This window comes from Procambarus clarkii, chromosome 26 (assembly GCF_040958095.1).
Source record: "Procambarus clarkii isolate CNS0578487 chromosome 26, FALCON_Pclarkii_2.0, whole genome shotgun sequence".
Taxonomy (NCBI): Eukaryota; Metazoa; Arthropoda; class Malacostraca; order Decapoda; family Cambaridae; genus Procambarus; species Procambarus clarkii.
The window spans coordinates 8316122-8338286 of record NC_091175.1 but is presented as its reverse complement, the minus strand read 5'-3'; the positions used below and the strand labels follow the sequence as shown (position 1 = coordinate 8338286).

General features: G+C 36.3%; 2 protein-coding genes across 5 annotated transcripts in view; both read left to right on the top strand.

Annotated features, from left to right (window-relative positions):
- The window catches only part of LOC123756747 (uncharacterized), a 222161-nt gene extending 210194 nt beyond the window's left edge, over positions 1-11967 (top strand). Inside the window, exon 17 of the mRNA XM_045740042.2 lies at positions 649-11967. Within this exon, the coding sequence (XP_045595998.2) occupies positions 649-4219 (3571 nt within the window). The 3' untranslated portion in view covers positions 4220-11967. The remainder of the gene's footprint in view (positions 1-648) is intronic.
- Positions 11968-16785: 4818 nt separating this feature from the next.
- Gapvd1 (GTPase activating protein and VPS9 domains 1) overlaps positions 16786-22165 on the top strand; it is a 43777-nt gene continuing 38397 nt past the window's right edge. For 2 of the 4 annotated variants that reach the window (XM_045740041.2, XM_045740040.2), the window contains exons 1-4: positions 17195-17347; positions 18848-18964; positions 19289-19462; positions 20883-21067. In XM_045740041.2, the coding sequence (XP_045595997.1) occupies positions 18860-18964; positions 19289-19462; positions 20883-21067 (464 nt within the window). In that variant the 5' untranslated portion in view covers positions 17195-17347; positions 18848-18859. The other 2 variants (XM_069331834.1, XM_069331835.1) reach the window with 2 other exon arrangements.

The following is a 22165-nucleotide window of genomic DNA, read 5'->3' as shown; positions in this document are numbered from 1 at the left end:
CCTTACTTCATCCTTCATGTCAGATTGTCTGTTTTCACCACTAAAACCATGATTGTTCAGGCTTATGCCATACCACCATCTCACATCAGTACATAAATGTACTGTATCTATATATATCTTATCATTCGTTAATTATAAGACCTCAGGTGTTTAAGAATAATAACAACTTATACGAGGGTTTAATACTTTTGGTGTTTATTTAATTTTTCATAGGAGTATACTCTGGTTAGGGAAGGTTGCACTGTATTGTATATTAAAACTGATGCAAGACATTAAGATTAAAATATCCAATGTTATATGTACATGTAAATAGTTCCATGAACAAATTCATGTAGTCAATATTTATAAAAAAGTGTAAAATATAATTAAGACAAATAATTGTTATAATATAAAGAAAATACCTACTGGCAATATCCTACAAACACCAAAAACTGAAGAAATAACTCTTCTCCATCATGGAGGAAGTAAAATATTGGCTTGTACCATTGCATCACAACCTTGTACTCATTTTATACATTGTATGTATTTGAAAGAGTTTCATTGATATAAGATTATATATTCTTATGATTATTACTGATTCAGTTTACTGTATTAAGTATTAAGTTTTAAGTATTAGATATTAAGTTTACTTTTGATTATTTGTTATAGGTTGCCACATGTGGACCCGGGGAAACGAACGATTCGTCCTCCAGGCTTGCTGTGCGTGGAAGTTGGAGGAGTGGGCAGGCTAGTAGACAACACGAGAGGGGCAGTAACCACTCCCCGCTCCCCAACACCACCATCATCGCAGGGATCCAAGAGCAATAGCCCACTACTAAATGGGCATGCAAATTCCATCACAGCTGGAGGCTTGGCAAACAAACCACTCACTTTTTCTGGTAGTTTCTTTGGAAAAAGTGAAGGCTTTACAAAACCAGTATCTTCTTTAAAAGAGAAATCACCACCAAGTTCAAAGAATAGTGGAGGATTGGTACCACCTATTCCACCACCACCTGTTACTGCCATACCTGCATCTGCTAGTGTGCCGTCTATCACTACAGGCGTAATTATCACAAGTGCTTCCAATGGACTTCCAAACAGTCCTTTAGTAACTGGGTGGCAAAATAAAACTACCAGTCAACCAGGTCAGATAGGAGTGGCAAGTATTGCAGCAAGTGAGGGGGCTGGAATTAAAATGAGTATCAGTGGCCCTAGTTTACAGGGCTCTACTAATCCAGCAATTGCATCCCATATACCGAAGTCTGTGTTACCAAATAGGGTGGCTCCACCACCACCACCAGGAGTAACTGCAACAGGAAACCCACAAAAAGCGACTACATGCTTACCCCCTGTTGCTATTATTACACCATATCGCAAGGTTCCTAGTCTGGTAACCAGGCCACTATCGGTACCAGATGCATCCATACTTATTTCACAGACATGTAAGCCGGTAGAAAATCAGGACGAAAATTGTGAAATAAAGCGGCAAGAAGGAGATAAGCAGTCAGCAGTTGCTAGAATTGCTTCTTTTCTTACTAAAAAGGATAAACAGGGAGTGGAAATTAATGAGACAGATTTTGAAGCAGGACGTTCAAATACTCTGCCAAGAAAAGCAGCCAAGATCAAACGTGAAAGTCTTGTGCAGTTAGAAATCTCTGCTCCAATGCAACTTCATGCCACAGAACTTCCTGCAAATTTAGTTCCTGTTAGATCAGCTCCTGACCCTCCAATGCCCAGTAATATAAAACCAAGCCAGGTAAAGGCAGCTCAAGAAGAAAGTAGCAAACCCAACAAAGTATCTTGGGCTCCATCCGTCCCAGAAGACAAAATCAAGACTCCTAATACAGATGCAAGATCAAACATTAGGGTAATGTGGATACCACCAGTTGCAGAGAAAAATGACACTAACAAAGAGCTTCAAAGAATAGGCAGCATGCGTGAAACTCCAGTGACAATTCGTCCAGCCATTCCAAAGTTTGGTTCCATGCGTGCACCCAGACCCAAAAGCTTACCTCCAACGAGGCCCTCGGAACCACCCCCTAGACCTCCCCTTCCTACAATCCCAGGAACACCAGAGTCAGAGTGTTTCTATGATGACTGTCTAAATATCCAAGAAGGAAGTGCTCCAATAGCTGACATTGATGAAGACACTTCTCCATCAGAAAACATTTATGCAACTATTGATGACAGAACTCCAGATAAAGAAATTCCTTTGCAAGAAGTTACATATGCACCTCCAGACACAGTTGATGGGAGGAAAGAGAAGAAATCTATATTCTCCTTTCTGTATAACAAACCAAAGAAGAAAGCAAATGATAAAAACTCACCAGATGAGAAGACAGCATCAGAGCCTCTCTACACAAATCTTGTAGAGTCACCACCTGATCTTGAAGTGGATGTAGTGAGTATTGAATCTCCACAAGCTAGTGACACATCACTATCAGTTAGTCCTCCTTCATCTGCTTTACTAGATAGCCATAGAACAAGTTGTGGTAGTTCAGAAGATGGTGGATTATTGTCAGAAATAGTTACAGAATTATCAACTAGAGATGCTGAATTTGTTAGTACATTAGCTAAGAAGAGAAATAAAAATAAAGGTGGAGACCAAGGACCCAAGACTAGCAAATCCACTAAAGTAGGGTCTCCTACTAGTCAAGATAGTAAGGTTAATGCATCACCAAACACTGAAGCAACATTACAGCCAAAGACAAGTAATACAAGTACAGGCTCTAACAAGACAAATAATAGTACTATGAGTAAGAGCTCATCATACCCATGGAGATCGAATAAAGTACCTGATGTGGTGAGAAAATCTAGTGCTTCTGCTGTAACATCTCCAAAAGATGATGGCTTAATTTTGAATAAATTGCCTAAAGCTAGCACAACAGATCCAAGTAGTAATAGTGCATCATTTAAACCTGTACCAAGAGGAGTATTTTCTTATTTAAATGCAGGAAATGCAAAGACTGCAACCACTATGCCATCCACAACTTCTCTTACCTCAACAGTAACGCCTGGTACTTTTAAATCATCTTCAAGCTTCCTTAATTCAAAGATAAGTCAAAATGTAGTTACATCAACTCCTACTGTCACCACAACCACACCAAGTACCACCAATAGCACCAATACACCATCAATGAATTTAGCTGCATCATTGGCAGCTGTTAGGGCAGCAGGGGCAGCAGCAGGGGAGGCAGCAGCAGCAGCAACATTAGCAGCTGGCAGTAACAAGTCAGTGAAAACTACTAATAATAGTAACAGTAATACAGCTGAACCCATAAAATCAAGTTTCAAGGAAAGAGGTGTACCAGCACAATCTATTAGCATTTCAAAAGTATCTGTAACTATCCCTACTTCTACAGTCACCACCTCGGCAAGCATCTCAGCTTCAGTGCCAGCTACTACAACAACTGCTGCAAGAACAGCAACTGTACATAAAATAACACCTTCAGCAGTTACAACTAACATATCATCAGTACCACAGCCTAGTAGACCAGTGTTTCCTCCAGACAAAGTGTTATTCCCACCAGATAAGGTCATTACACACTCAAATATCACCGAAAAAACAAGCAAAATGGAAGAGCCTGTTTCAACAGAAACATCAAGCAACAGTTCAAATTCTAAGGAGTCTATTGTAACGTCTTCTGGTGGAAATAATGTTGCACGTGGTAGAGGTACATCTCAAGCCTCTAAAGTAACATCACCAGTGTCTAAGCCTGGACGTTTATTGTCTCCTACTCGAGGTGCTACACCAACACGTGGTACAACACCTTCGAGGAATACTTCTAATACTGGCAGTGGTCGTGGAGAAAAGAGCCGCAGTACTACTCCACAGCCAGGGGTAAAGAAGACAACAACAGGAACAGTAAATAAAGTAGATCAAAAAGCAGGAAGCAAGCCAAATGAAAAGTCAGGAACTAAAGCTACTTCAAAAGCAGGGGATAAGACAGGCATAAAAGCTGCAGATAAACAAGTGGAAAAAGCAGGACCAAAAAAACCTGCTGTCAAATCTATACCATCAATTAGTAAACCTTCAACTGGACAGACAGCCAGACCAGGATCAGCTACAGGAATTTCAAACATAAATCGAAGTGGACGGATAAGCAATTCACATGTAGCATCTTTGCAACAGAAATTTGAGAAAAAAGAGTCTGATGTCCAGGAACCAAAGCCAGTAACAAAAGCACCGTCCAGAAAAAGTCAGGAGGTAAAGCCAGCAGTGGCCCCTAAGCCAAAGTAATTTCTCCTTGCCATGATTTTTTAGCTCTCAAAAAACTGTGTTTAGGCCACATAAAACATGTCAGATTTAAGTCCTTGCCAGAAAAAGGAGGCATTTGTGTCGGCTAAAGACTATGAATCCTGTCTTTCTGAGCAGCAGGGATCATATTGTATTTTGACCTGCAGGTCATTATTGGCCACTATATTGAGTGTAAACAACACCTAAAGTGAACACTTATCTTGCCACTAGCATAGCAAGTAACACTGTGATAACTTATTGGGACTAGAGTGTAAATCTTGTGACTGTGGATAAAATCCCTCGTGTCTCATGATAATGACTCGTGTGCTTGATATTGGCCGGAGTGACATGAATACCAACAAGTTTCTCGTGGAGTTTGAAAAAAATAGTTTACGAAATGGGGCTTGTTTGTAGGTCTTTTATTAATATACTCTCTGTAAACCAAAGATATTTTGTTATTATTTAACAGTACAGTATTAGTTTGTTTTTGTAACTGAGATTACATTTTTAATTATAAATATGTTGGTGCTGTCTGTGAGCTGCATATGTCCCTAGTCGGTTTGTGTTGCTTGTAATTAGGACACATTTATTATTTACAACTGTTTTGATAAAATTGCATTTCCTAGTACTTATGCATTCAAGCATTTCCATGTATCCCAGATGGTGCTCGCAGTTTTAATTAATGCTAGATTTAAAAATATATTGAAGTAATCTTAACAAGATTCTCTGACAAAAATTATATAGGGATCAATATTTGAAACAAAACATTCATCAGTGAAATGATGAAATTGTATAAAAGCTTAGGAAATATTGCTTTGCAGTATGCTCATTTGTTTTATTGTTAGGTTTTAGTTGTTTAAGTTTTGTCATTTTTTGGGTTTCTGGAGTGAAGTGTCTTGGTCTGCCTTAGGGAAGACCTGTGTCATAGCTTATCAGTGAAGTGTCTTGGTCTGCCCTAGGAAAGGCTGTGTCATAGCTTATCAGTGAAGTGTGTCTGCCCTAGGGAAGACCTGTGTCATGTCAACGTATCAATATAATACTGTTTAGATTTGTCATAAATAAATTGGAGTACATATCAACTTAAAATTCAAAGGTTTCATAAAATGAACTAATTACAAAGTTCTATGGAAGTTTGTTAAAGCTCCAAATAAGCCAAGGGTGTTATGCGTGTATAATATTTATGGTGCAACCCTGTGTTCTTCGGAAAAAAAATAATTACGGTAGTCATCAACATTTTATCATGTAGAGTTATAATTGGAAGACAGATCCATACATCACCTATATTGAAGTCTCACTATATGTGCAGGTCTGCAAGTGATACATATGATGCATATGTATCTTTCTATAGCCATGTAAAACACAAATAGCCAATCATATATTCTGTTGAGACAGGTGCATGCACATGTTCACACACACACACACGTACAGGACTTATAGATGAACACCATGTATTGCTTTCTTTTTTGGTTAAAGTTAGACTTTGAAAAGTTCTTGAATTTCAGTACATAAATTTACCGTGATAAATATTATACTGTAATTTGTTAATTCTGTAATTTCTCAAATTACTAAATGGTGTGGTGCTTCTTTTTTAATTATAATTGTTATCATGAGCATACAGGAGGCTTGCCCTAATATCAGATAGGCAATACAGTATTTATATTTAAACTAGGTGACACATTAAGTTTGTTGAATATGCTTCCATATGTTAATTTTTAAATTAGATATTCACTGAAAACATTTGTTTAAACAAATTCCATGATAAATATTTATATTGTAATACATTATATGGGATTACAGTATATATAGTACATACATATGTATGTGGTTTTGGGCCAGACCATTTATATGAAATTTATGGTTTAAGTTCAGTGCCTAATCTATTATCTTCAGTCACCAATCCGTTGAGTCGGTTATCAGTTGCAGCCGAGGCTTGGATGATGTTCCTGATGGAATGATGGAAAGACATTGCATAAAATTGCCAAATAACCATCATTATGGTTGTATATTTTATTGTAACACATTGGACACTGATGATTTGTCAGATAAACTACTAAAAATAGGAAATAAGTTCAGTATCCCTCATTTTAATATTTATTTCATTCATAGATGGTTAGCCAATATATTTTTTAAACTGGGACCCCAAAAATAATATAGTGCTTAGTTGATTTCTTGAATACAGTCAGGCCTATGGTGATTAGGCTAGGAGACTAGACTAGATACTGAGCATTACAAATAATTAAACTTATTATGACCAATTATCAGTATCCATAGTCTACAAAAAATATAGTATGGTGGTTTGAGTACAATGTTTATTCATCTGATTACCGAATATATATTTTTCCCCATTTTGCATTAGGGTAATAATTTCAGTAACACTGATGCCAAAACTAGAAGTGTTCGTATCATTATGCTCATGCGGGAATTTACCGTACATTCAGTTTGATAAACTGCACGTCATGAAACGGTTTCTATTGCCTTATTTGAATTTAAGTACAGTATATACCGGTAACTCAAACATTTGTTTGGAACTAGTGTGTCAACATATTATAATACAATGGCTTCAGATAGCCATTATCTTTTACAGTACAGTACTTAATTTCTGAGGTTATAGCTATTCTAAAACAAATGTAAGCAAACCATCAAGATTATCATATATATATAATATACAGTATACCTGTATATAAATACATAGACATACTGTATGTCTATGTGTGTATATGTATGTATGTATATATGTGCGTGTGTGTGTATGTATGCAGTATCATATCTACAATACATACATCTATCATATTTACGTTTGAAACTGTGTATGAAGTCTGCCTCCATCACATCACTTCCTAATGCATTCCATTGGTTAACTACCATGACACTAAAAAGTTTGTTCTAATGTCTCTGTGACTCACTTGGGTACTCAATTTCCACCTGTATCCCCCTAGTGCGTGTCCACCCCCCACATTAAATAAACTGTCTTTATCTATCCTATCAATTCTTCTGAGAATCTTTTGTGAGTGTGTGTGTGTATTTTACTATTTGTGCCTGCAGGCATCTCCAAGGGGAGATTCCATCTGGGCCTATAGTCTTTGGCACATCCATCTCTAGCAAGAGCTTCTTTACATTCCCACTGGTAATCCCAAACTATTCTAGTGGTGCCTGGTTAACTATTTCCTCTTATCTCTGGAACTTCTCCTAGTTCTAATGTGAAGACCTCCTGGAATTTCTTATTCAGTTCCTTGCACACTCCCTTGTCATTTGGTTCCTTTACTGTTGTTTTTCTCCTGATGTGGCTGTGCAGTAATTTAGGTCGAGTGTTTGCCTTGCTTGCAATGTCATTTTCGTATTGCCCTTCTGCCTCTCTTCTCAGCCTGACATATTCATTCCTGGCACTCTGGTATCTTTCTCTGCTCTCAAGTGTCCTGTTATTTCTATAGTTTCTCCACGCCCTTGTACTTTGTTGCTTAGCTAGCCTACATTTCTGATTAAACTATTGGTTTCTCATCTGTATTTATTTTTGTTTCCTTTTGGACCGAGAAAAACTTGTCTGCTGTCTCCTTACACTTCTCTGTGATGTTGTCCATCATGTCTTCGTTCTGTTTCCCATGTTATATATGTTTGGAATTTTCTTATCTCCTCATAGTTTCCCTTTCGGAATTCTAGCCTTTTGTTTTCAGTTCCCTTCCTTGAGTTCATTAACCCTTCTTCGACAAAATACTCAAATGTCAGTACACTGTGATCGCTCATTCTTACTGGGGCCTCGAAACCGATTTCCCTTATGTCGGAGTCGTTTAGAGTGAAGACTAGATCGAGTCTCGCTGGTTCATTGTTGCTTCTCATTCTTGTGGTTTCCTTGACATGCTGGCTTAAGTTTTCTGTTGCCACCTCCAATAATTTAGTTCTCCATGTATCCTCACCTCCATGCAGTTCCTTGTTCTCCCAGTCTATCCTTCCGTGATTGAAGTCCGTCATGATGAGCAGATGGGATCTATTTCTACAGGCAGCAGAGGTTTCCCTCTCAATTATAGTGTTAACTGCCATTTTGTTGTCATACTCTTGCCTGGAGTCTTCTGTCGTTTGGTGGAGGGTTATGTATCACTTCTACTACTACTCTTGGTCCTCCCATCGTCATCGTGCCTGTTATATAGTCTCTGAACCCTTCGCAATCCAGGATAACCATCTCCTTGAAACTACATTCTTTTCTCATTAGTAGGGCCACTCCACCACCTCCCCTCTTTCCTTATTACAGTGTAGTGTAGTGTAGTGTAGTGTAGTGTAGTGTAGTGTAGTGTGTGTGTGTGTGTGTGTGTGTGTGTGTGTGTGTGTGTGTGTGTGTGTGTAATTACCTAAGTGTAGGTAATTACACACGCACACACACACACACACGTGTGTGTGTGTGTGCGTGCGTGCGTGTGCATGTGCGTGTGCGTGTGTGTATAATTTTGTTTTTCTTGTTTACTGAACTTAAGTTTGAAGAGTATCTCACTTTGAAACTCTCATAAAACCTAGAAACTCTTAAATACAAAGATTCTCAATTGCTCTTTGTAGCCTTTATTTAAAATATAAACAGTAAATACTGTAGTTACAATCAATTTACCAGAATATTGACAAAGTGTTAAGGTAAAGTATATTATTGCAAACGAAATATTTATGCAGTGTTGAAGTTTTTATAAAAAACTTTATGGCATTTATTGTACTTTTATTTAAATTCTTGTTTCATTATGTTAATTTAAGTAGACCATGGATTCAATGTTTTGATAATTACTTAATCGATTCAATACTTCTATGTGCGAGTGCTGGTTGTATATTTAGGGATATACAGTATTTTGGAAATTAAATACAGTTAATAAACAATGATATTAGATTTTAAAAATCAGTACACATCTGTTTCTTGTTTAATTTTGCATAATAATTTTTGTAAGGCATAATATCTTGTATGGCATAATTCCTGCCTTGAAGACAAAAGTAATGGATCTCTCGTATATTAGCTGATTCTTTTTGTAACTGCTTTATTCTGCCAACATTTATTGAGCAAATTTAGTACTTGTTACTGAAATACGATCTCAATCTTATTGACTGATTATGTATGTATTTATACACACACATATACACATGCACACAATTATGTGAAACAATACTGAAGAACTCTGATAAAGAAAGATCTAGGAGGGGTTTTGGATAGTAAGCTCATCAGTGGCTCACATAAAGATTGTGCGAGAGGAACCTACACTACGCTACTTAAGTTCAGATTTGCCTTTCAAATTTATGAATGGAGAAATACTACAGAAACTGTTCATGACATTTATAAAACTGTGATTGGAATATACAGCAGTTATATAGTCATTCATTCATATTCATCCTTACCTCAAGAACCACATCACTAAATTAGAAAAGGTGCACATGAACAATTGTAGACAATTGGAACAGGTTAAGTTAGAAGGCAGTGGATGCCAAAACCATCGCTAGTTTCAAAACATGATATGACAGATTACTGGGAAGATGGGACACCACAAGTATAGCTCTCATGCTTTAACTACCCTGTATACTTGGTAATTATTGGATAGACATATGCACACACACAAAATGTATGCTGTATATAATCTGACTTCTGATAAAAAATATTTTCTTGTTAAAACTAAGAATTTGGCTCTCAGTTATTTTATTAACTACAGTATTGTCTAATGTACATTAATTAGTTTTACACTTATGCAAGCTCTGTCAAACTACAAAATTTTGATAAATTTTATATTACTGAGGTTTTTATTAATGGATTAATACTGCTGTATTACAAATTATTGATTTTAAAAATAAAAAATCATGGAAAGCTTTAAGAAACCGTGAGTGGTTGCTACAGATTATAAACACACAAAGGCAAATGTTGAATATGTGAAATATTACTTTCTGAAACTCAAGTCAGGTATTGATTAAATATCAGCCTACAAGAATGTCTAAATACGGGCATTTTGAATTTTAAGGGAAAAATGGTTGATCCTGGGCATTCATTCACATCAGATTAATTTTACCCAACTCACACAATACATTGATGTTTTCTCATATACAGGATAAAGTTATTGTAGGGAAAACAACTTAAATTTTTTGTTAACAGTGTCTTAAATGCAATAGGTGCATTTTTCTTAATTTGTGGTAGCGGCTGAACCACTAAGGCATAAAAGTATGTAATCTACAATATATTCTCTGACGGAAGTGGTGGTAGTGCTGCACTTGACAAGAAAAGTAGTTAATAAAATGAAATATTTGAATCATAAATAACATTGTATAAACATATGAATTTTTGTCAAATATATGATTGAGCTGCATTATAGTGTCTCAAAATTACCTGCAGCAGATGTATGCCTGTACTGGAGTGCTGGAAGGTAAGAATCAGAAACCATAAATACACAATCCTATGCATTGTATTAAAATGTATAACTTAGAGCTGGTCTTTCTAATCAAAAGTAGGCTGCACGTGCTAGGTTTTTGTTCTTGATGCAAAATATAACAGTTCTTGATGCAAAATATAACAGGAAATGCTAGATTTGCTGTAAAAAGGAAAAGGAAAAGATTTAAATGTTTGCTGTAAAAGAAAGGTGGTAATTGTCCTCCCCACAAGTTTGTAATAGATTGCTAGACATCCAAGTCCATGAAGTTAGCAAATGGCATCTCTAAAGACAAGCTGGTGAGCCTGGTTGTAAACAACCTTTTCAACAGTAAAAATAGTTAAAATGGAAGATAATGTGTATGCACTTGTATGTTTTGTTACTCGTTATATACATGATATAAATAGCTGTGCAAGTATTTGTAATTATACCCATCCCATCAACATTTTTTGTATACTATTTATTAAACTGAATGTATCATAATTATAGAATAAAAGAGCATTTTGTAAACTCTCTTTTTTTTCTGCCATGCAAAATGAAAGAAAAGTGTAAGATTATTTTAGAAACTATATCCAGCATACTGTAATGCAAAATACTTTTCTCTTATGACTTTGGTCTAATACAATGCCTCAATACTTTTTTTAAATTACACACACACAATATGAATAAGGACTGGAGACAGTATGCATATACAATATAAACGATCTGAAGTTACCTGAGGGCACCAACACTTTAGTGGCCTTGCCAAGGACAGGAAGCTGGTGGCTTGTCAAAGGTCCCCCATTTGCCCTGATGATCTTTTCCAGTTAGATACTAAAATTTAACAGGGTTTAGGCATTTATGGCTTCGGCGGGTAGCCAGTTCCATGGGTTTATAACCTTGTGGGTAAAAAAGCATAGGTACTTTTCAAGGTGCCTGTCTGTCATCAGTAGCACCGTCTCACGTGCATCTGCTTGACGTTATATTCCTTCGATCTCATTATCACTGTCATTGGTTTCTTCTGTCTGTTCTCTAAATATTTTCAATCGCCTTTCGGCACTGCTTGGTGTATTTGTTCCGAACCTTAATGGAATCTGACCCATATATCAATCAGGTCAACCCATGTGTTGCGTTTCCAAAAGGGTTGCCCATGTTAGAATCGGTGAACGCCCTAGTAATATTGTTGAAAACATCTTAATAACTTATTAAACCAAAGGTCTTTTTATGTCAGAAGAACGGCAGAAACTGGATCTATATATGAAAACTCTTTCAGGACAAAATTTAAAGTAAAACTAAAGATATTTGTAGTTGTATAAAAGTTGCATTTTTCATCGGTCGTAGAGCCGGAAATCCGCAATATTCATCTCGGAACAATGCTTATTTCACGCAGAATCGTTAATAAACGTAAGATTTTTATACGTCTCAAGAAAGATAGAAACATAATCTTCATTTTAAATGCCTTACCATGGGCATATTTGTATTTAAAGCAAAGATACGTGTATTTTTCTAATCGGCGAGCTCCGATTCCGCACAGATCGAGCAACGGAGTAACTCTCTCTCAGAACAATGCTTATTTCACGTAAATTCGTTAATAAACTCAAATGTTTTTATATGTGTTGAGAAAGATAGAAATATAAGCTTCATTTTAAATACTTTACCATAGATATATATAAAGTTCTAATGAAGATACATGTGTTTTAATAATCGCCGAGCTCCGACCCCGTACAGACTGATCGACAGAGCAACTCTCTCTCAGAACAATGCTTATTTCACGTAAATTCATTAATAAACACATATGTTTTATATGTCTCAAGAAAGATAGAAATATAAGCTTCATTTTAAATACTTTAACATAGACATATATAAAGCTCAAGTGAAGATACATACGTTTTTATAGTGGCATTCAGTAGCTTGTCAGTCATGGAATGCAGAAGCCTACGCACTTGCCAATATAGTGTGTAATTAACAAAGATACGCTTATAAAGCCTAAAATATTATATGCCTTCAGAAAGACAGAGATATGCTCGTTATTGTGAGTGCACCAAAGGAAATATATCTTGTTGGAGGACAAAGATATATCAATTCTAAAATAAGTTTCGACTCTCGCTCGGGCGAGAGATAGCGCGACTCTCGCCCCATCTATTGGAGATTCTGTTCACCTAATGACCCAAAGCTACTCAAAGCCTCCTAGCATTACTTAAATAATGAAGAAATATGGTATATTTATTCACTATAATGTTGGTGCTTAATGCAGAACACGAGAAAACATATATTTACTATAAAATAATATACTTCCATTATGAAATAAGTAAATATGTGGCCTCATAGGAAGTCAACGGTCCAGGTGTCAATGTTGTGGAGCGACTTATCCAAGATATATTGTTGTCTGGAAAGTGTTTGTTGGCATATCAACCTTCTGTACACAGTGATCCAGTCGTCGCACTTCTCTCCTTAAATGATCGCAAATTTTGTTTATTATATTAACAAGTAGAATACATATTTCTAATAATATCTAACATAACTAGCCAGAAAATATTTAAGACTTATTGAAAAATACATGTCTGGAAGTTAAATCGAGTTCATAGAACAATAGTGTTGGTCTATACTAATCGTTATTCGTTAGTATGCGTTCGCTACTTAAAACATTTACTGTACTGATGTAAAATCTCCCATGTCTCTTCGCACATGGAACACCGAACCTTACACACTCTCTGATATATTGTTTAATTAATAGAGATTCACTAATAAAGCTTATAATTGTATATGTTATCAAAAAGGCATAGATAAAGTCGTTCTTACGTTTTAGTCACAGAGATTAGATATTAGTAAAGTAAAGTTCATTTTATTCAGGAAAGTACATAAATAGTCGATTTACAAACATAATATTGGATTTATAGATAGAGCTAGTACATACAATACCTAAAGCCACTAGTACGCATAGCGTTTCGGGCATATTATTGAGAGAGGAAAGATATTTATATTTAAACAATTTTTTTTTTTTTACCGACGCTCTCCCTATTGATGAGAACTACAACCTAATGAAGATAAATGTTAATTTTATGTAGATACTGTAATAAACGAAAGTTTTTAATGTCATCAGAGAAGCAGAAATATAGGCAAATTTTAAATCCCTTGTCATAAATATAACTGAAGTGAAAGCAAAGATATATGCATTTTGATAGTTACAAAGACAGCTCTTTACTTTCTCCGTCCCTTTTTCCCACACATTGATCATAGGGGCTGCCGTTGGCTTCCAACTGTTTCCTCCATGTTCCTCTTGCACAATTTTTCCTTGCTGCGAGGATACATCTATCCTGCTTGTAGGACCCGTTCTAGTCTCTTTCAGATGAGGCTTCATGGGGCATAGAGAGGAACCAGCATTGTGGCTGCCTCGACAGTTGCAACAAAATGGGATGATTTTTTCACTTCTTTCAATTTTGACTCTACACTCTCGCGAGTCGTGATTTTTCCCACAATACCGACACCTGGGGTCAAACTGGCATTTCCATGTCATATGTCCCCAACGTGAACACTTCATGCACAGTATGGGCTCCTCAACGTATTTTGCAACGTTCCTATAGCCTAGTCCTTGCACAAAAATTTTCTCCGACGCCTCACCCTTTACCAAGGCAACAACCTGGCTTCGTTTGTCACCACGAACACTATTCCTCTTCGCCCAGACAACATTATCATTGTTAAGAAGAAGACAGTCAGGATCCAAGTAAGTTGGAAACTTGAAAACTATGATCTTTGTGTGCAACATACCTTCTTCTGGAGGAACCACCACTACATTCTCAAAACCAACCGTCGTGAGGCGTTCCACGGCCTGTTCAGTCCCAACTGTTATGTAGGGCCGGTGAAGACCCTCCTTGAAAAGTGGTTCGTATTCCAAACATTGTTTAGCCAGACGTACCGTCCACTCTAGCTTTTGATGGAAATTCAATTGGCATGTTGTAGGGAACAACAGCCTCTTCCTTCTTGTCTTGTCTTGCTTGTCTTGAGTCTTGCTGAGTAGGGTCTCATTCTTTGGTCTCTTTGCAATCTCATCGTCACTCTCACTGTCTCGCTGTCTGTTATTATTTCTCCGTTTCTTTTTGTTCACTACTAATTCAAACGGTCGATTATCATCTTGTCTGTCCTCCTCACTACCACTTAGGCATAACGCCTCAGCCATGTCTTCGACGCTGTCAATAATCGAGAACAAATGCACAATATCCTGTATCACCACGTGCAAAAACGAAGAGTGTGGGGCAATCCTCCACCTCCCACCAATCAGCGGACGCCAAGAGCGCCAACCTAGCGACCGCACACAACCGAGGTGTGGATACAACTGTCCACGAGTTTATACTCCTATGAGTGAAAAAGCATCTCCTGTCTTACATTATGTTTTGTTGTGATTGAAACCGTTGTTCATTGCATGTATGTATTCAGTTTCAAGTTCAAGTACGTTTGTTGAGAAAATAAAATACATCTCAAAAGGATAGAGTAGTATAGGCTATTTTTACCCTCCTCAAATTCAAAATGTTTATTCAGGTAAAGTACATACATAAGGGGTGATATAAATATTGATGAATTTATAGATAGAGCTAGTACATACAATGCCTAAAGCTACTATTATGCAAAGCGTTTCGGGCAGGAAAAACACTAAAGACTAAAACTTTATACTAATTGAGATTAAATTATAAAATGTATTGAGAAAATATAAAAATAAAAAAGAGGGGAACATGGAAGAAAAACAGCAAAAATACAATTTGGTCGACAAACAGCATTGTTTAAAAATAACAGACATGGGTTGACATTATAGGGGTAAGGTAGGTTACAGGGAGTTAATTAGGTAGTGCTTAGTTTTTATCTTAAACTGGTTGAGAGAGGTACAGTCTTTAACATGATTGGGAAGGTCATTCCACACTCTGGGTCCCTTGATTTGCAGAGCATTTCTAGTTTGATTGAGTCGTATTCTTGGAATATCAAAAAGGTATTTGTTTCTGGTGTGGTGCTCATGGGTTGTTACAACCTTCAATGAATCTTTAAAGGTCAGGATTGGCATTACAGTTCAGCATTTTATATATATATATATATATATATATATATATATATATATATATATATATATATATATATATGTATATATATATATATTATATATATATATATATATATATATATATATATATATATATATATATATATACTGTATATATATATATATATATATATATATATATATATATATATATATATATATATATATATATATATATATATATATATATATATATATATATATATATGTCGTACCTAGTAGCCAGAACTCACTTCTCAGCCTACTATGCAAGGCCCAATTTGCCTAATAAGCCAAGTTTTCATGAATTAATTGTTTTTCGACTACCTAACCTAACCTAACTTTTTCCGCCACCTAACCTAACCTAACCTATAAAGATAGGTTAGGTTAGGTTAGGTTGGGTTGGTTAGGTTTGGTCATATATCTACGTTAATTTAAACTCCAATAAAAAAAAATTGACCTCATACATAATGAAATGGTTAGATTTATCATTTCATAAGAAAAAAATTAGAGAAAATATATTAATTCAGGAAAACTTGGCTTATTAGGCAAATCGGGCCTTGCATAGTAGGCCGATAAGTGCGTTCTGGCTATTAGGTACGACATATATATATATATATATATATATATATATATATATATATATATATATATATATATATATATATATATATATTATATATATATATATATATATATATATATATATATATATATATTATATATATAGATATATATATGAGACATGAGAGGATGTGCAATGACTTAATATCTAACATATTCAGAGATTTGAGTAAGGGTACCGAGTGATGTCTGGGGCCAGAGTTGGATACTGTCCTAATAGCAGCTTTGTGTTGAGTAATTAGAGGACGTAAATGATTTTGGGTAGTGGAACCCCAAGCACAAATACCATAGTTGAGATAAGGATTGATGAGGGAGTAATAGAGCGTCACCAAGGCAGGGTGAGGTACATAATATCTGATCTTAGAAAGAATGCCAACAGTTTTTGAATTTTTTTTTATATATTTAGAATGTGTCCCTGGAAATTCAGTTTGTGGTCAATGAGAACACCAAGGAATTTGCCATCTATTTTGTAAACTATATATATATATATATATATATATATATATATATATATATATATATTATATATATATTATATATATATATAGTGTGTGTTGGTGGTATATTAATTTGAGGACTTATTATTATGCTGATGTCTGATTAAAATTTACATTAATATATGATCAGGGCGCCATAGAGTATTTTTCAGGTGGACAGGGAGTTGAAAATGTGGTCGTACGGCTGTACGATCTCCTAACGACCTGGGAATGACGTTGATACGAGGCTTTAAGCTTGTTGGGGGTCAATTAGCCGTAGTGTAGCCCTGACGAGGAGCTGGTCCCTGGGTGGCACTCAGCACAACCTCCTGTAAATTATAAACGCCCCAGAGCCAGCCACCCCGCGGGCTCCTGCGCTCCAGATCCTCCTTAGTGATCACTAAACCTCTCCAGATCCTTCTGTACACCGTTCTGACTCCCCTTCCTGATCCTCTCCTCACGTACGTCGCATTAAATTGCCAGTGGTTCATAATCGTAAACAAATATGGTCCCAGTGACAGTGGTGGGAGGTTATGAGAAAGAATTCTGCTCGCAGTCGAGGACATTGGCTGCGTCGACGTAATCAGACAGCTTCCGTTTGGGGGCGTGACAGATTGGGCAGGTAAAGCAGGAGGTGCACACCTGTATGAGGTGTTGCTTGGGGGTGTAGTGAGTGTATGTGGTGATGTGTGGTGGCTGTACTCGCGTTCTGATCTGCTTGTCATCTGGAACTGTATTGGACAGAACATTGATACATCGTCTCGTTGTCTTGGCCAGTGTGTATTTCATCGCCTCAAGTTCGTCATTATGTTCTTTTTTTAGTTTATATACCACATGCTGATATTTTCGTAATCCAAGTCCTGAAATTAGCCGTATTTTGCAGACGGGAAGTTTCACTTTCGGACAGAAGTATGTGACCTCACATAAAGATGACAGCGGTTTTAAATTTTATTCTGCTGATTATTTAGACAGGGAGGATGTTGTAAACTTCCTTGTGGCTTGACACATGAATTTTTTTCGTGATTGCTCTCAGTAGTATCCAAAATGGCCCAAAGAGTTATTTTGTTAGGTTAGTGTGGAATAGGTTTATTTAAAAAGAGTAGTGATGTCTAATGGCAACTCATTTGACCCCTTTTTTTAACCCTATAGATCCCCCTTGCTCATATAAGTAGTTATTCTTTCACTTTAATATATAAGAATGTGGTTTCACTCTTTTTGATGAATTAGCTATTGGGCTGGGCAGCAGTGTTATACATTTCTAGAGCAGGTATAGTCACTCTTGGTTATGGATTTAAATTTCATAGTGTATGCAAAAATCAATCATTGGAATAATTCGTTCATTACTAATATGCTTTTCGTTTCCACTGAGACTAATGCACTCTTGTGTTAAATTTGGAACTGTGTAATCTAACTTAAGAATTAAAGAGCTTCAGCAGAATGTCTTATTTTGGCTTGAAGGAAAAGTGAATTTGTTTACAGAGGCCAACCTACTTCGTAAGTCATTCAAAACCGAACTCTTCCAAAAAAGGGGGTATGTCTTGATAACTAGGTATACACTTTTGCCCACAAGAAATATTAGTTTTTATTAAAAAATTTGTAAATTCTTTATCAGCAGTCTACTAGAAGTTAAAACTGCTCGGCTTAGACTCGGTTATAAGTATCTCTGGGATTTTTCATTACAGCTGATATATACCTGACCAAATGTAAACTGTATCAACAAAATTATTCACACACCCTTCGTCACTGTGATGGAGTGCGAAAAGATATATGAATTCAGGGACAATTATATAACAAATGTTCCAGAGATGTATAAATATTTAATTTAAAATGATCAGCTACCAGAAATCTTAGCCTAATATCCCCAGTTTGCTAACTGTTTGCTAACCTCCATCACTGAGCTATCTAAGTGGGAGAGCTTTGTTAGCATTAGCCTAATTTTCTCTGATGCTTCCAGTCTCTTCACCAGGCTTCTTTGTCTGTAGTTATTTTTATGTCAGTGAAATTTCTCTCTAACTATATTTATTGAAGGAGGCTCCAACTAGACAGAATAGAACTTGTAATTTGTAGACTACCATATTCATAAAGCTACAGTACCTGTATGCAATTATCTTTTTTTTAATAGGGCTGGAACAGCATGGGAAGTCTACAGGCAGACATAGGAGAGTTGGCTCATCACTTGAAGCAGGAACGATTATTCCTAGAGGCAGAGAAGCATCAAATACAATTGTTAAATGAAAAGGTATGTTGATTGTATTTAGTATAATTAAAATCACATACTGTATAACAATTCTTTTCCAAGTTTACTCTTAAAGCACATCATAAATTTAGCTCGGCAATTATTTGTTGCAAGATGTTTTTATTTTTAGTACACCATGTACTGTATTAACATAGTCAATTGATATTGTAATACCTATAATGTATTGTTAGTTAGCACTATAAAATTTAAAATACAATTCTGTAATCACAAACACATTTTTAGTAATATTGTACTTAATTTGCTATTTTACCTTTGTCAACTGTTCTGAATTTAGTAAGTCCCTCAAATGAAACAGTGTGTTCTTAGGTAAGGAAAACAATAGAGCGAGCGTACCATGCTTCATGGGTGCGGGGAGAGCAGCAAAGAAACTACGATGACCTTGTACTTCGTCCTCACTCTTCGCCACCTGCGTGCTGCCAGAAGGCAAATCTCTTAAATCAGCTCAAGTTCATTGATGGATACAAAGTTCTGGGATTCAATGTAAGTTTTTCTCTGGTTAATGTTTGGAAATTGTATTTCATGAAACTGTACAGTATTCCATGTGTTGTGTATATAGATTGATATAGAGTCCCCATAGTGCAGTGGTAAAACACTCGCCCGGTGCTTCGCGAGCGCTTTGGCCTGAGTTTGTATCCTGGCTGAGGAGGATTGACTGGGTGCCAATTCCAAACTATAGCCTCTGTTCACTCAGCAGTGAACGGGTACCTGATTGTTAAACCGATTTGGTGGGTCGTATTCCGGGGAAATATTAGGATTAATGACCTGCCTGAAATGGTATGTGTGCTATTGGCTTTACAAAATGTAAGAACTCTTGTATATATATGAAAAAAAGTATTGTTGGTTAAGGTCAGCTACAGTGCAGGGCATTATATACTCCATCATTTCTATTTGAGGTGTTGAATTTTGGTGAGCTTAAGAATTAAATGGGTTGTTTCTTCTTGTTCGAGACATCACTGACTGGATAATTCAGATGCCCTAGGTGATGTCCAGATGCCCTGGGATGATGTGGAGATGGGCCACCAGTTTCATATGTTCAGTCTGTACAGCATAATGAAAGTGTACATGGAAACTGTTCCGATGTCTACAATTCATGAGGAGATAATAACACCAAGTAAGGTCAGACAAGTGGGTTGCAGCCACAGGGTTAGCATAGTAGCTACCTACTTACCCACTTGGGCTAAGTGTTTAGTTTAACCCTTAGACAGTGGCTATGGAGGTCATACCCACCTGTGCACAAAAAATTCAAAGATTCCAAAAAATAATTTTTCAATGTAGAACTATTAATTTGTGTTCAGAATATAAGAAAAACACGAAAATAAGGAAATATTCGTCGTTTTAGTGGGTAGAGGCGCTCTGTAAGTCTGCGTCTCGCACTAGTCAACGCCCAGTGTTCGACTTTGGTGATGCTTCCTGATTTATTCTCTAATGTTTCACTGATTGTTTTATCACTTGTTTTTCTTCATTTACATCCAGAGATTTTCTATCAATATTTGTATCATACATGTAAAACACAGACATTAATTGTTTAAATCATCATATGATAATGACTGCATTCCCAAAGTAACATTCATGATTACCACATTTGTACCATGAAATGGTAGTAAGAATTTTTCATGGGTCAAAGTAAACTCCATTACATCCACATACTTATTATATCCATATGTGCATCATACATGTAAAACCCAGACAATATTTTTTTTAAATCTTTATATGATAACTGCATTACCTTGTGAATCAACAATTCCCGATAATCACTGTCTAAGGATGAAAAACCCAGACTTGTTTAAAAAAAAAAGTCTTGTATGTGAGGCCAACTTAGATGTTTCTATTTAAAGATTTCATAATTTGTTTATTTTATGTGTTAATATCTAGAATCTCTTGGGCAATTATTATTTTACAGGAATCTCTCTACGGTGATTTGCTTTCAAGCCTGCGTGAAAACCCAAGACTTGTCGCAAGATGTCTGGCAATGGGAGAGAGTCAAAGCCAGGAAGCAATGCAAGTCACTGCCAGGACAGTATTTTCTTCCATTTATGCCAACTGTGTCCTCCCAGATGATGAAACTTACGTCCTCAACTTACTGAAGTAATAATTTTGTAGATGCTATTACGTATGTTGTCACTGTAGAATACTGAGAATAACATTTATTACCATCTGTATCTCTCTCTAGTTAGATGTTCCATGTACAGTTGATAGTGAGCTTGGAGCGACTATGAACAAATCAATCTTAGTGTTAAGTGGGATGTAAACGAGAAAAGTTTAATTAAAATGACAAGAAAGTGTGTGGCGTTAAACAAACTGGTAGAAGAATGAGAGGAAATGCTTGGTGGTATGAGGAGGTAGAAAGTGGCAAGAGCAAATAATGAGAGAAAGAAGTGGATTTTGTTGATATGAAGGTGGGAGGGAGAGGGTAGAAGAGGAGGAGGAGAACTGGAGTATGATAGTGAAGGTACAGTATGTGAAAAGATTAAAGAGAAAAGACATGGATATATGTAGCAAGAAATTATAAAGAAAACTGGACAACGTCTTGGTATGAACTTGGAAAGAGTTTCAGGAAGACTAATGTATAGGTAAATTGGAATTTCAATGATAAATATGGTAGACTTAAATGGTGAAGAGGAGATTAGAAATAGTTGGAGAGAATACTTTGAAATTCTAATGGGTGGAAATTATAAGAGGTGAACATGATTGGATTGGTGGCATGAGAAAAGTGCAAGATTGAATAACAGCTGATAAATCTATGGAAGAGGTGATTCCATTAGTAAAATAAACTGAAATATAGTAAATTTGTAGGTGTTCGTGAGGTAAACTGTACGAAGAAATGATTAAAACAACTGCCCAAAATGCTACGTGTGTTAGTGGTTTTGCAAGAATGTAACAACCACCAATGTATATACAATGTGTATGTACTCTAACAACCCAATGTATTTTCTTGTATATAAATAAAATAAAATAAAATATATAAATAAAATGATGGCCTGATGGGACCTGATGGCTGAGTGTACAGTGCTCGGGGTTCATAGTCCTAAGGGATCGTAGTTTGATTTCCGGCGGAGGCGGAAACAAATGGGCCGAGTTTCTTTCACCCTGATGGCCTATTCACCTAGCAGGAAATGGGTACCTAGGAGTTAAGACAGCTGCTATGGGCTGCTTCCTGGAATTGTGTGTGTGTGTGTGTGTAAA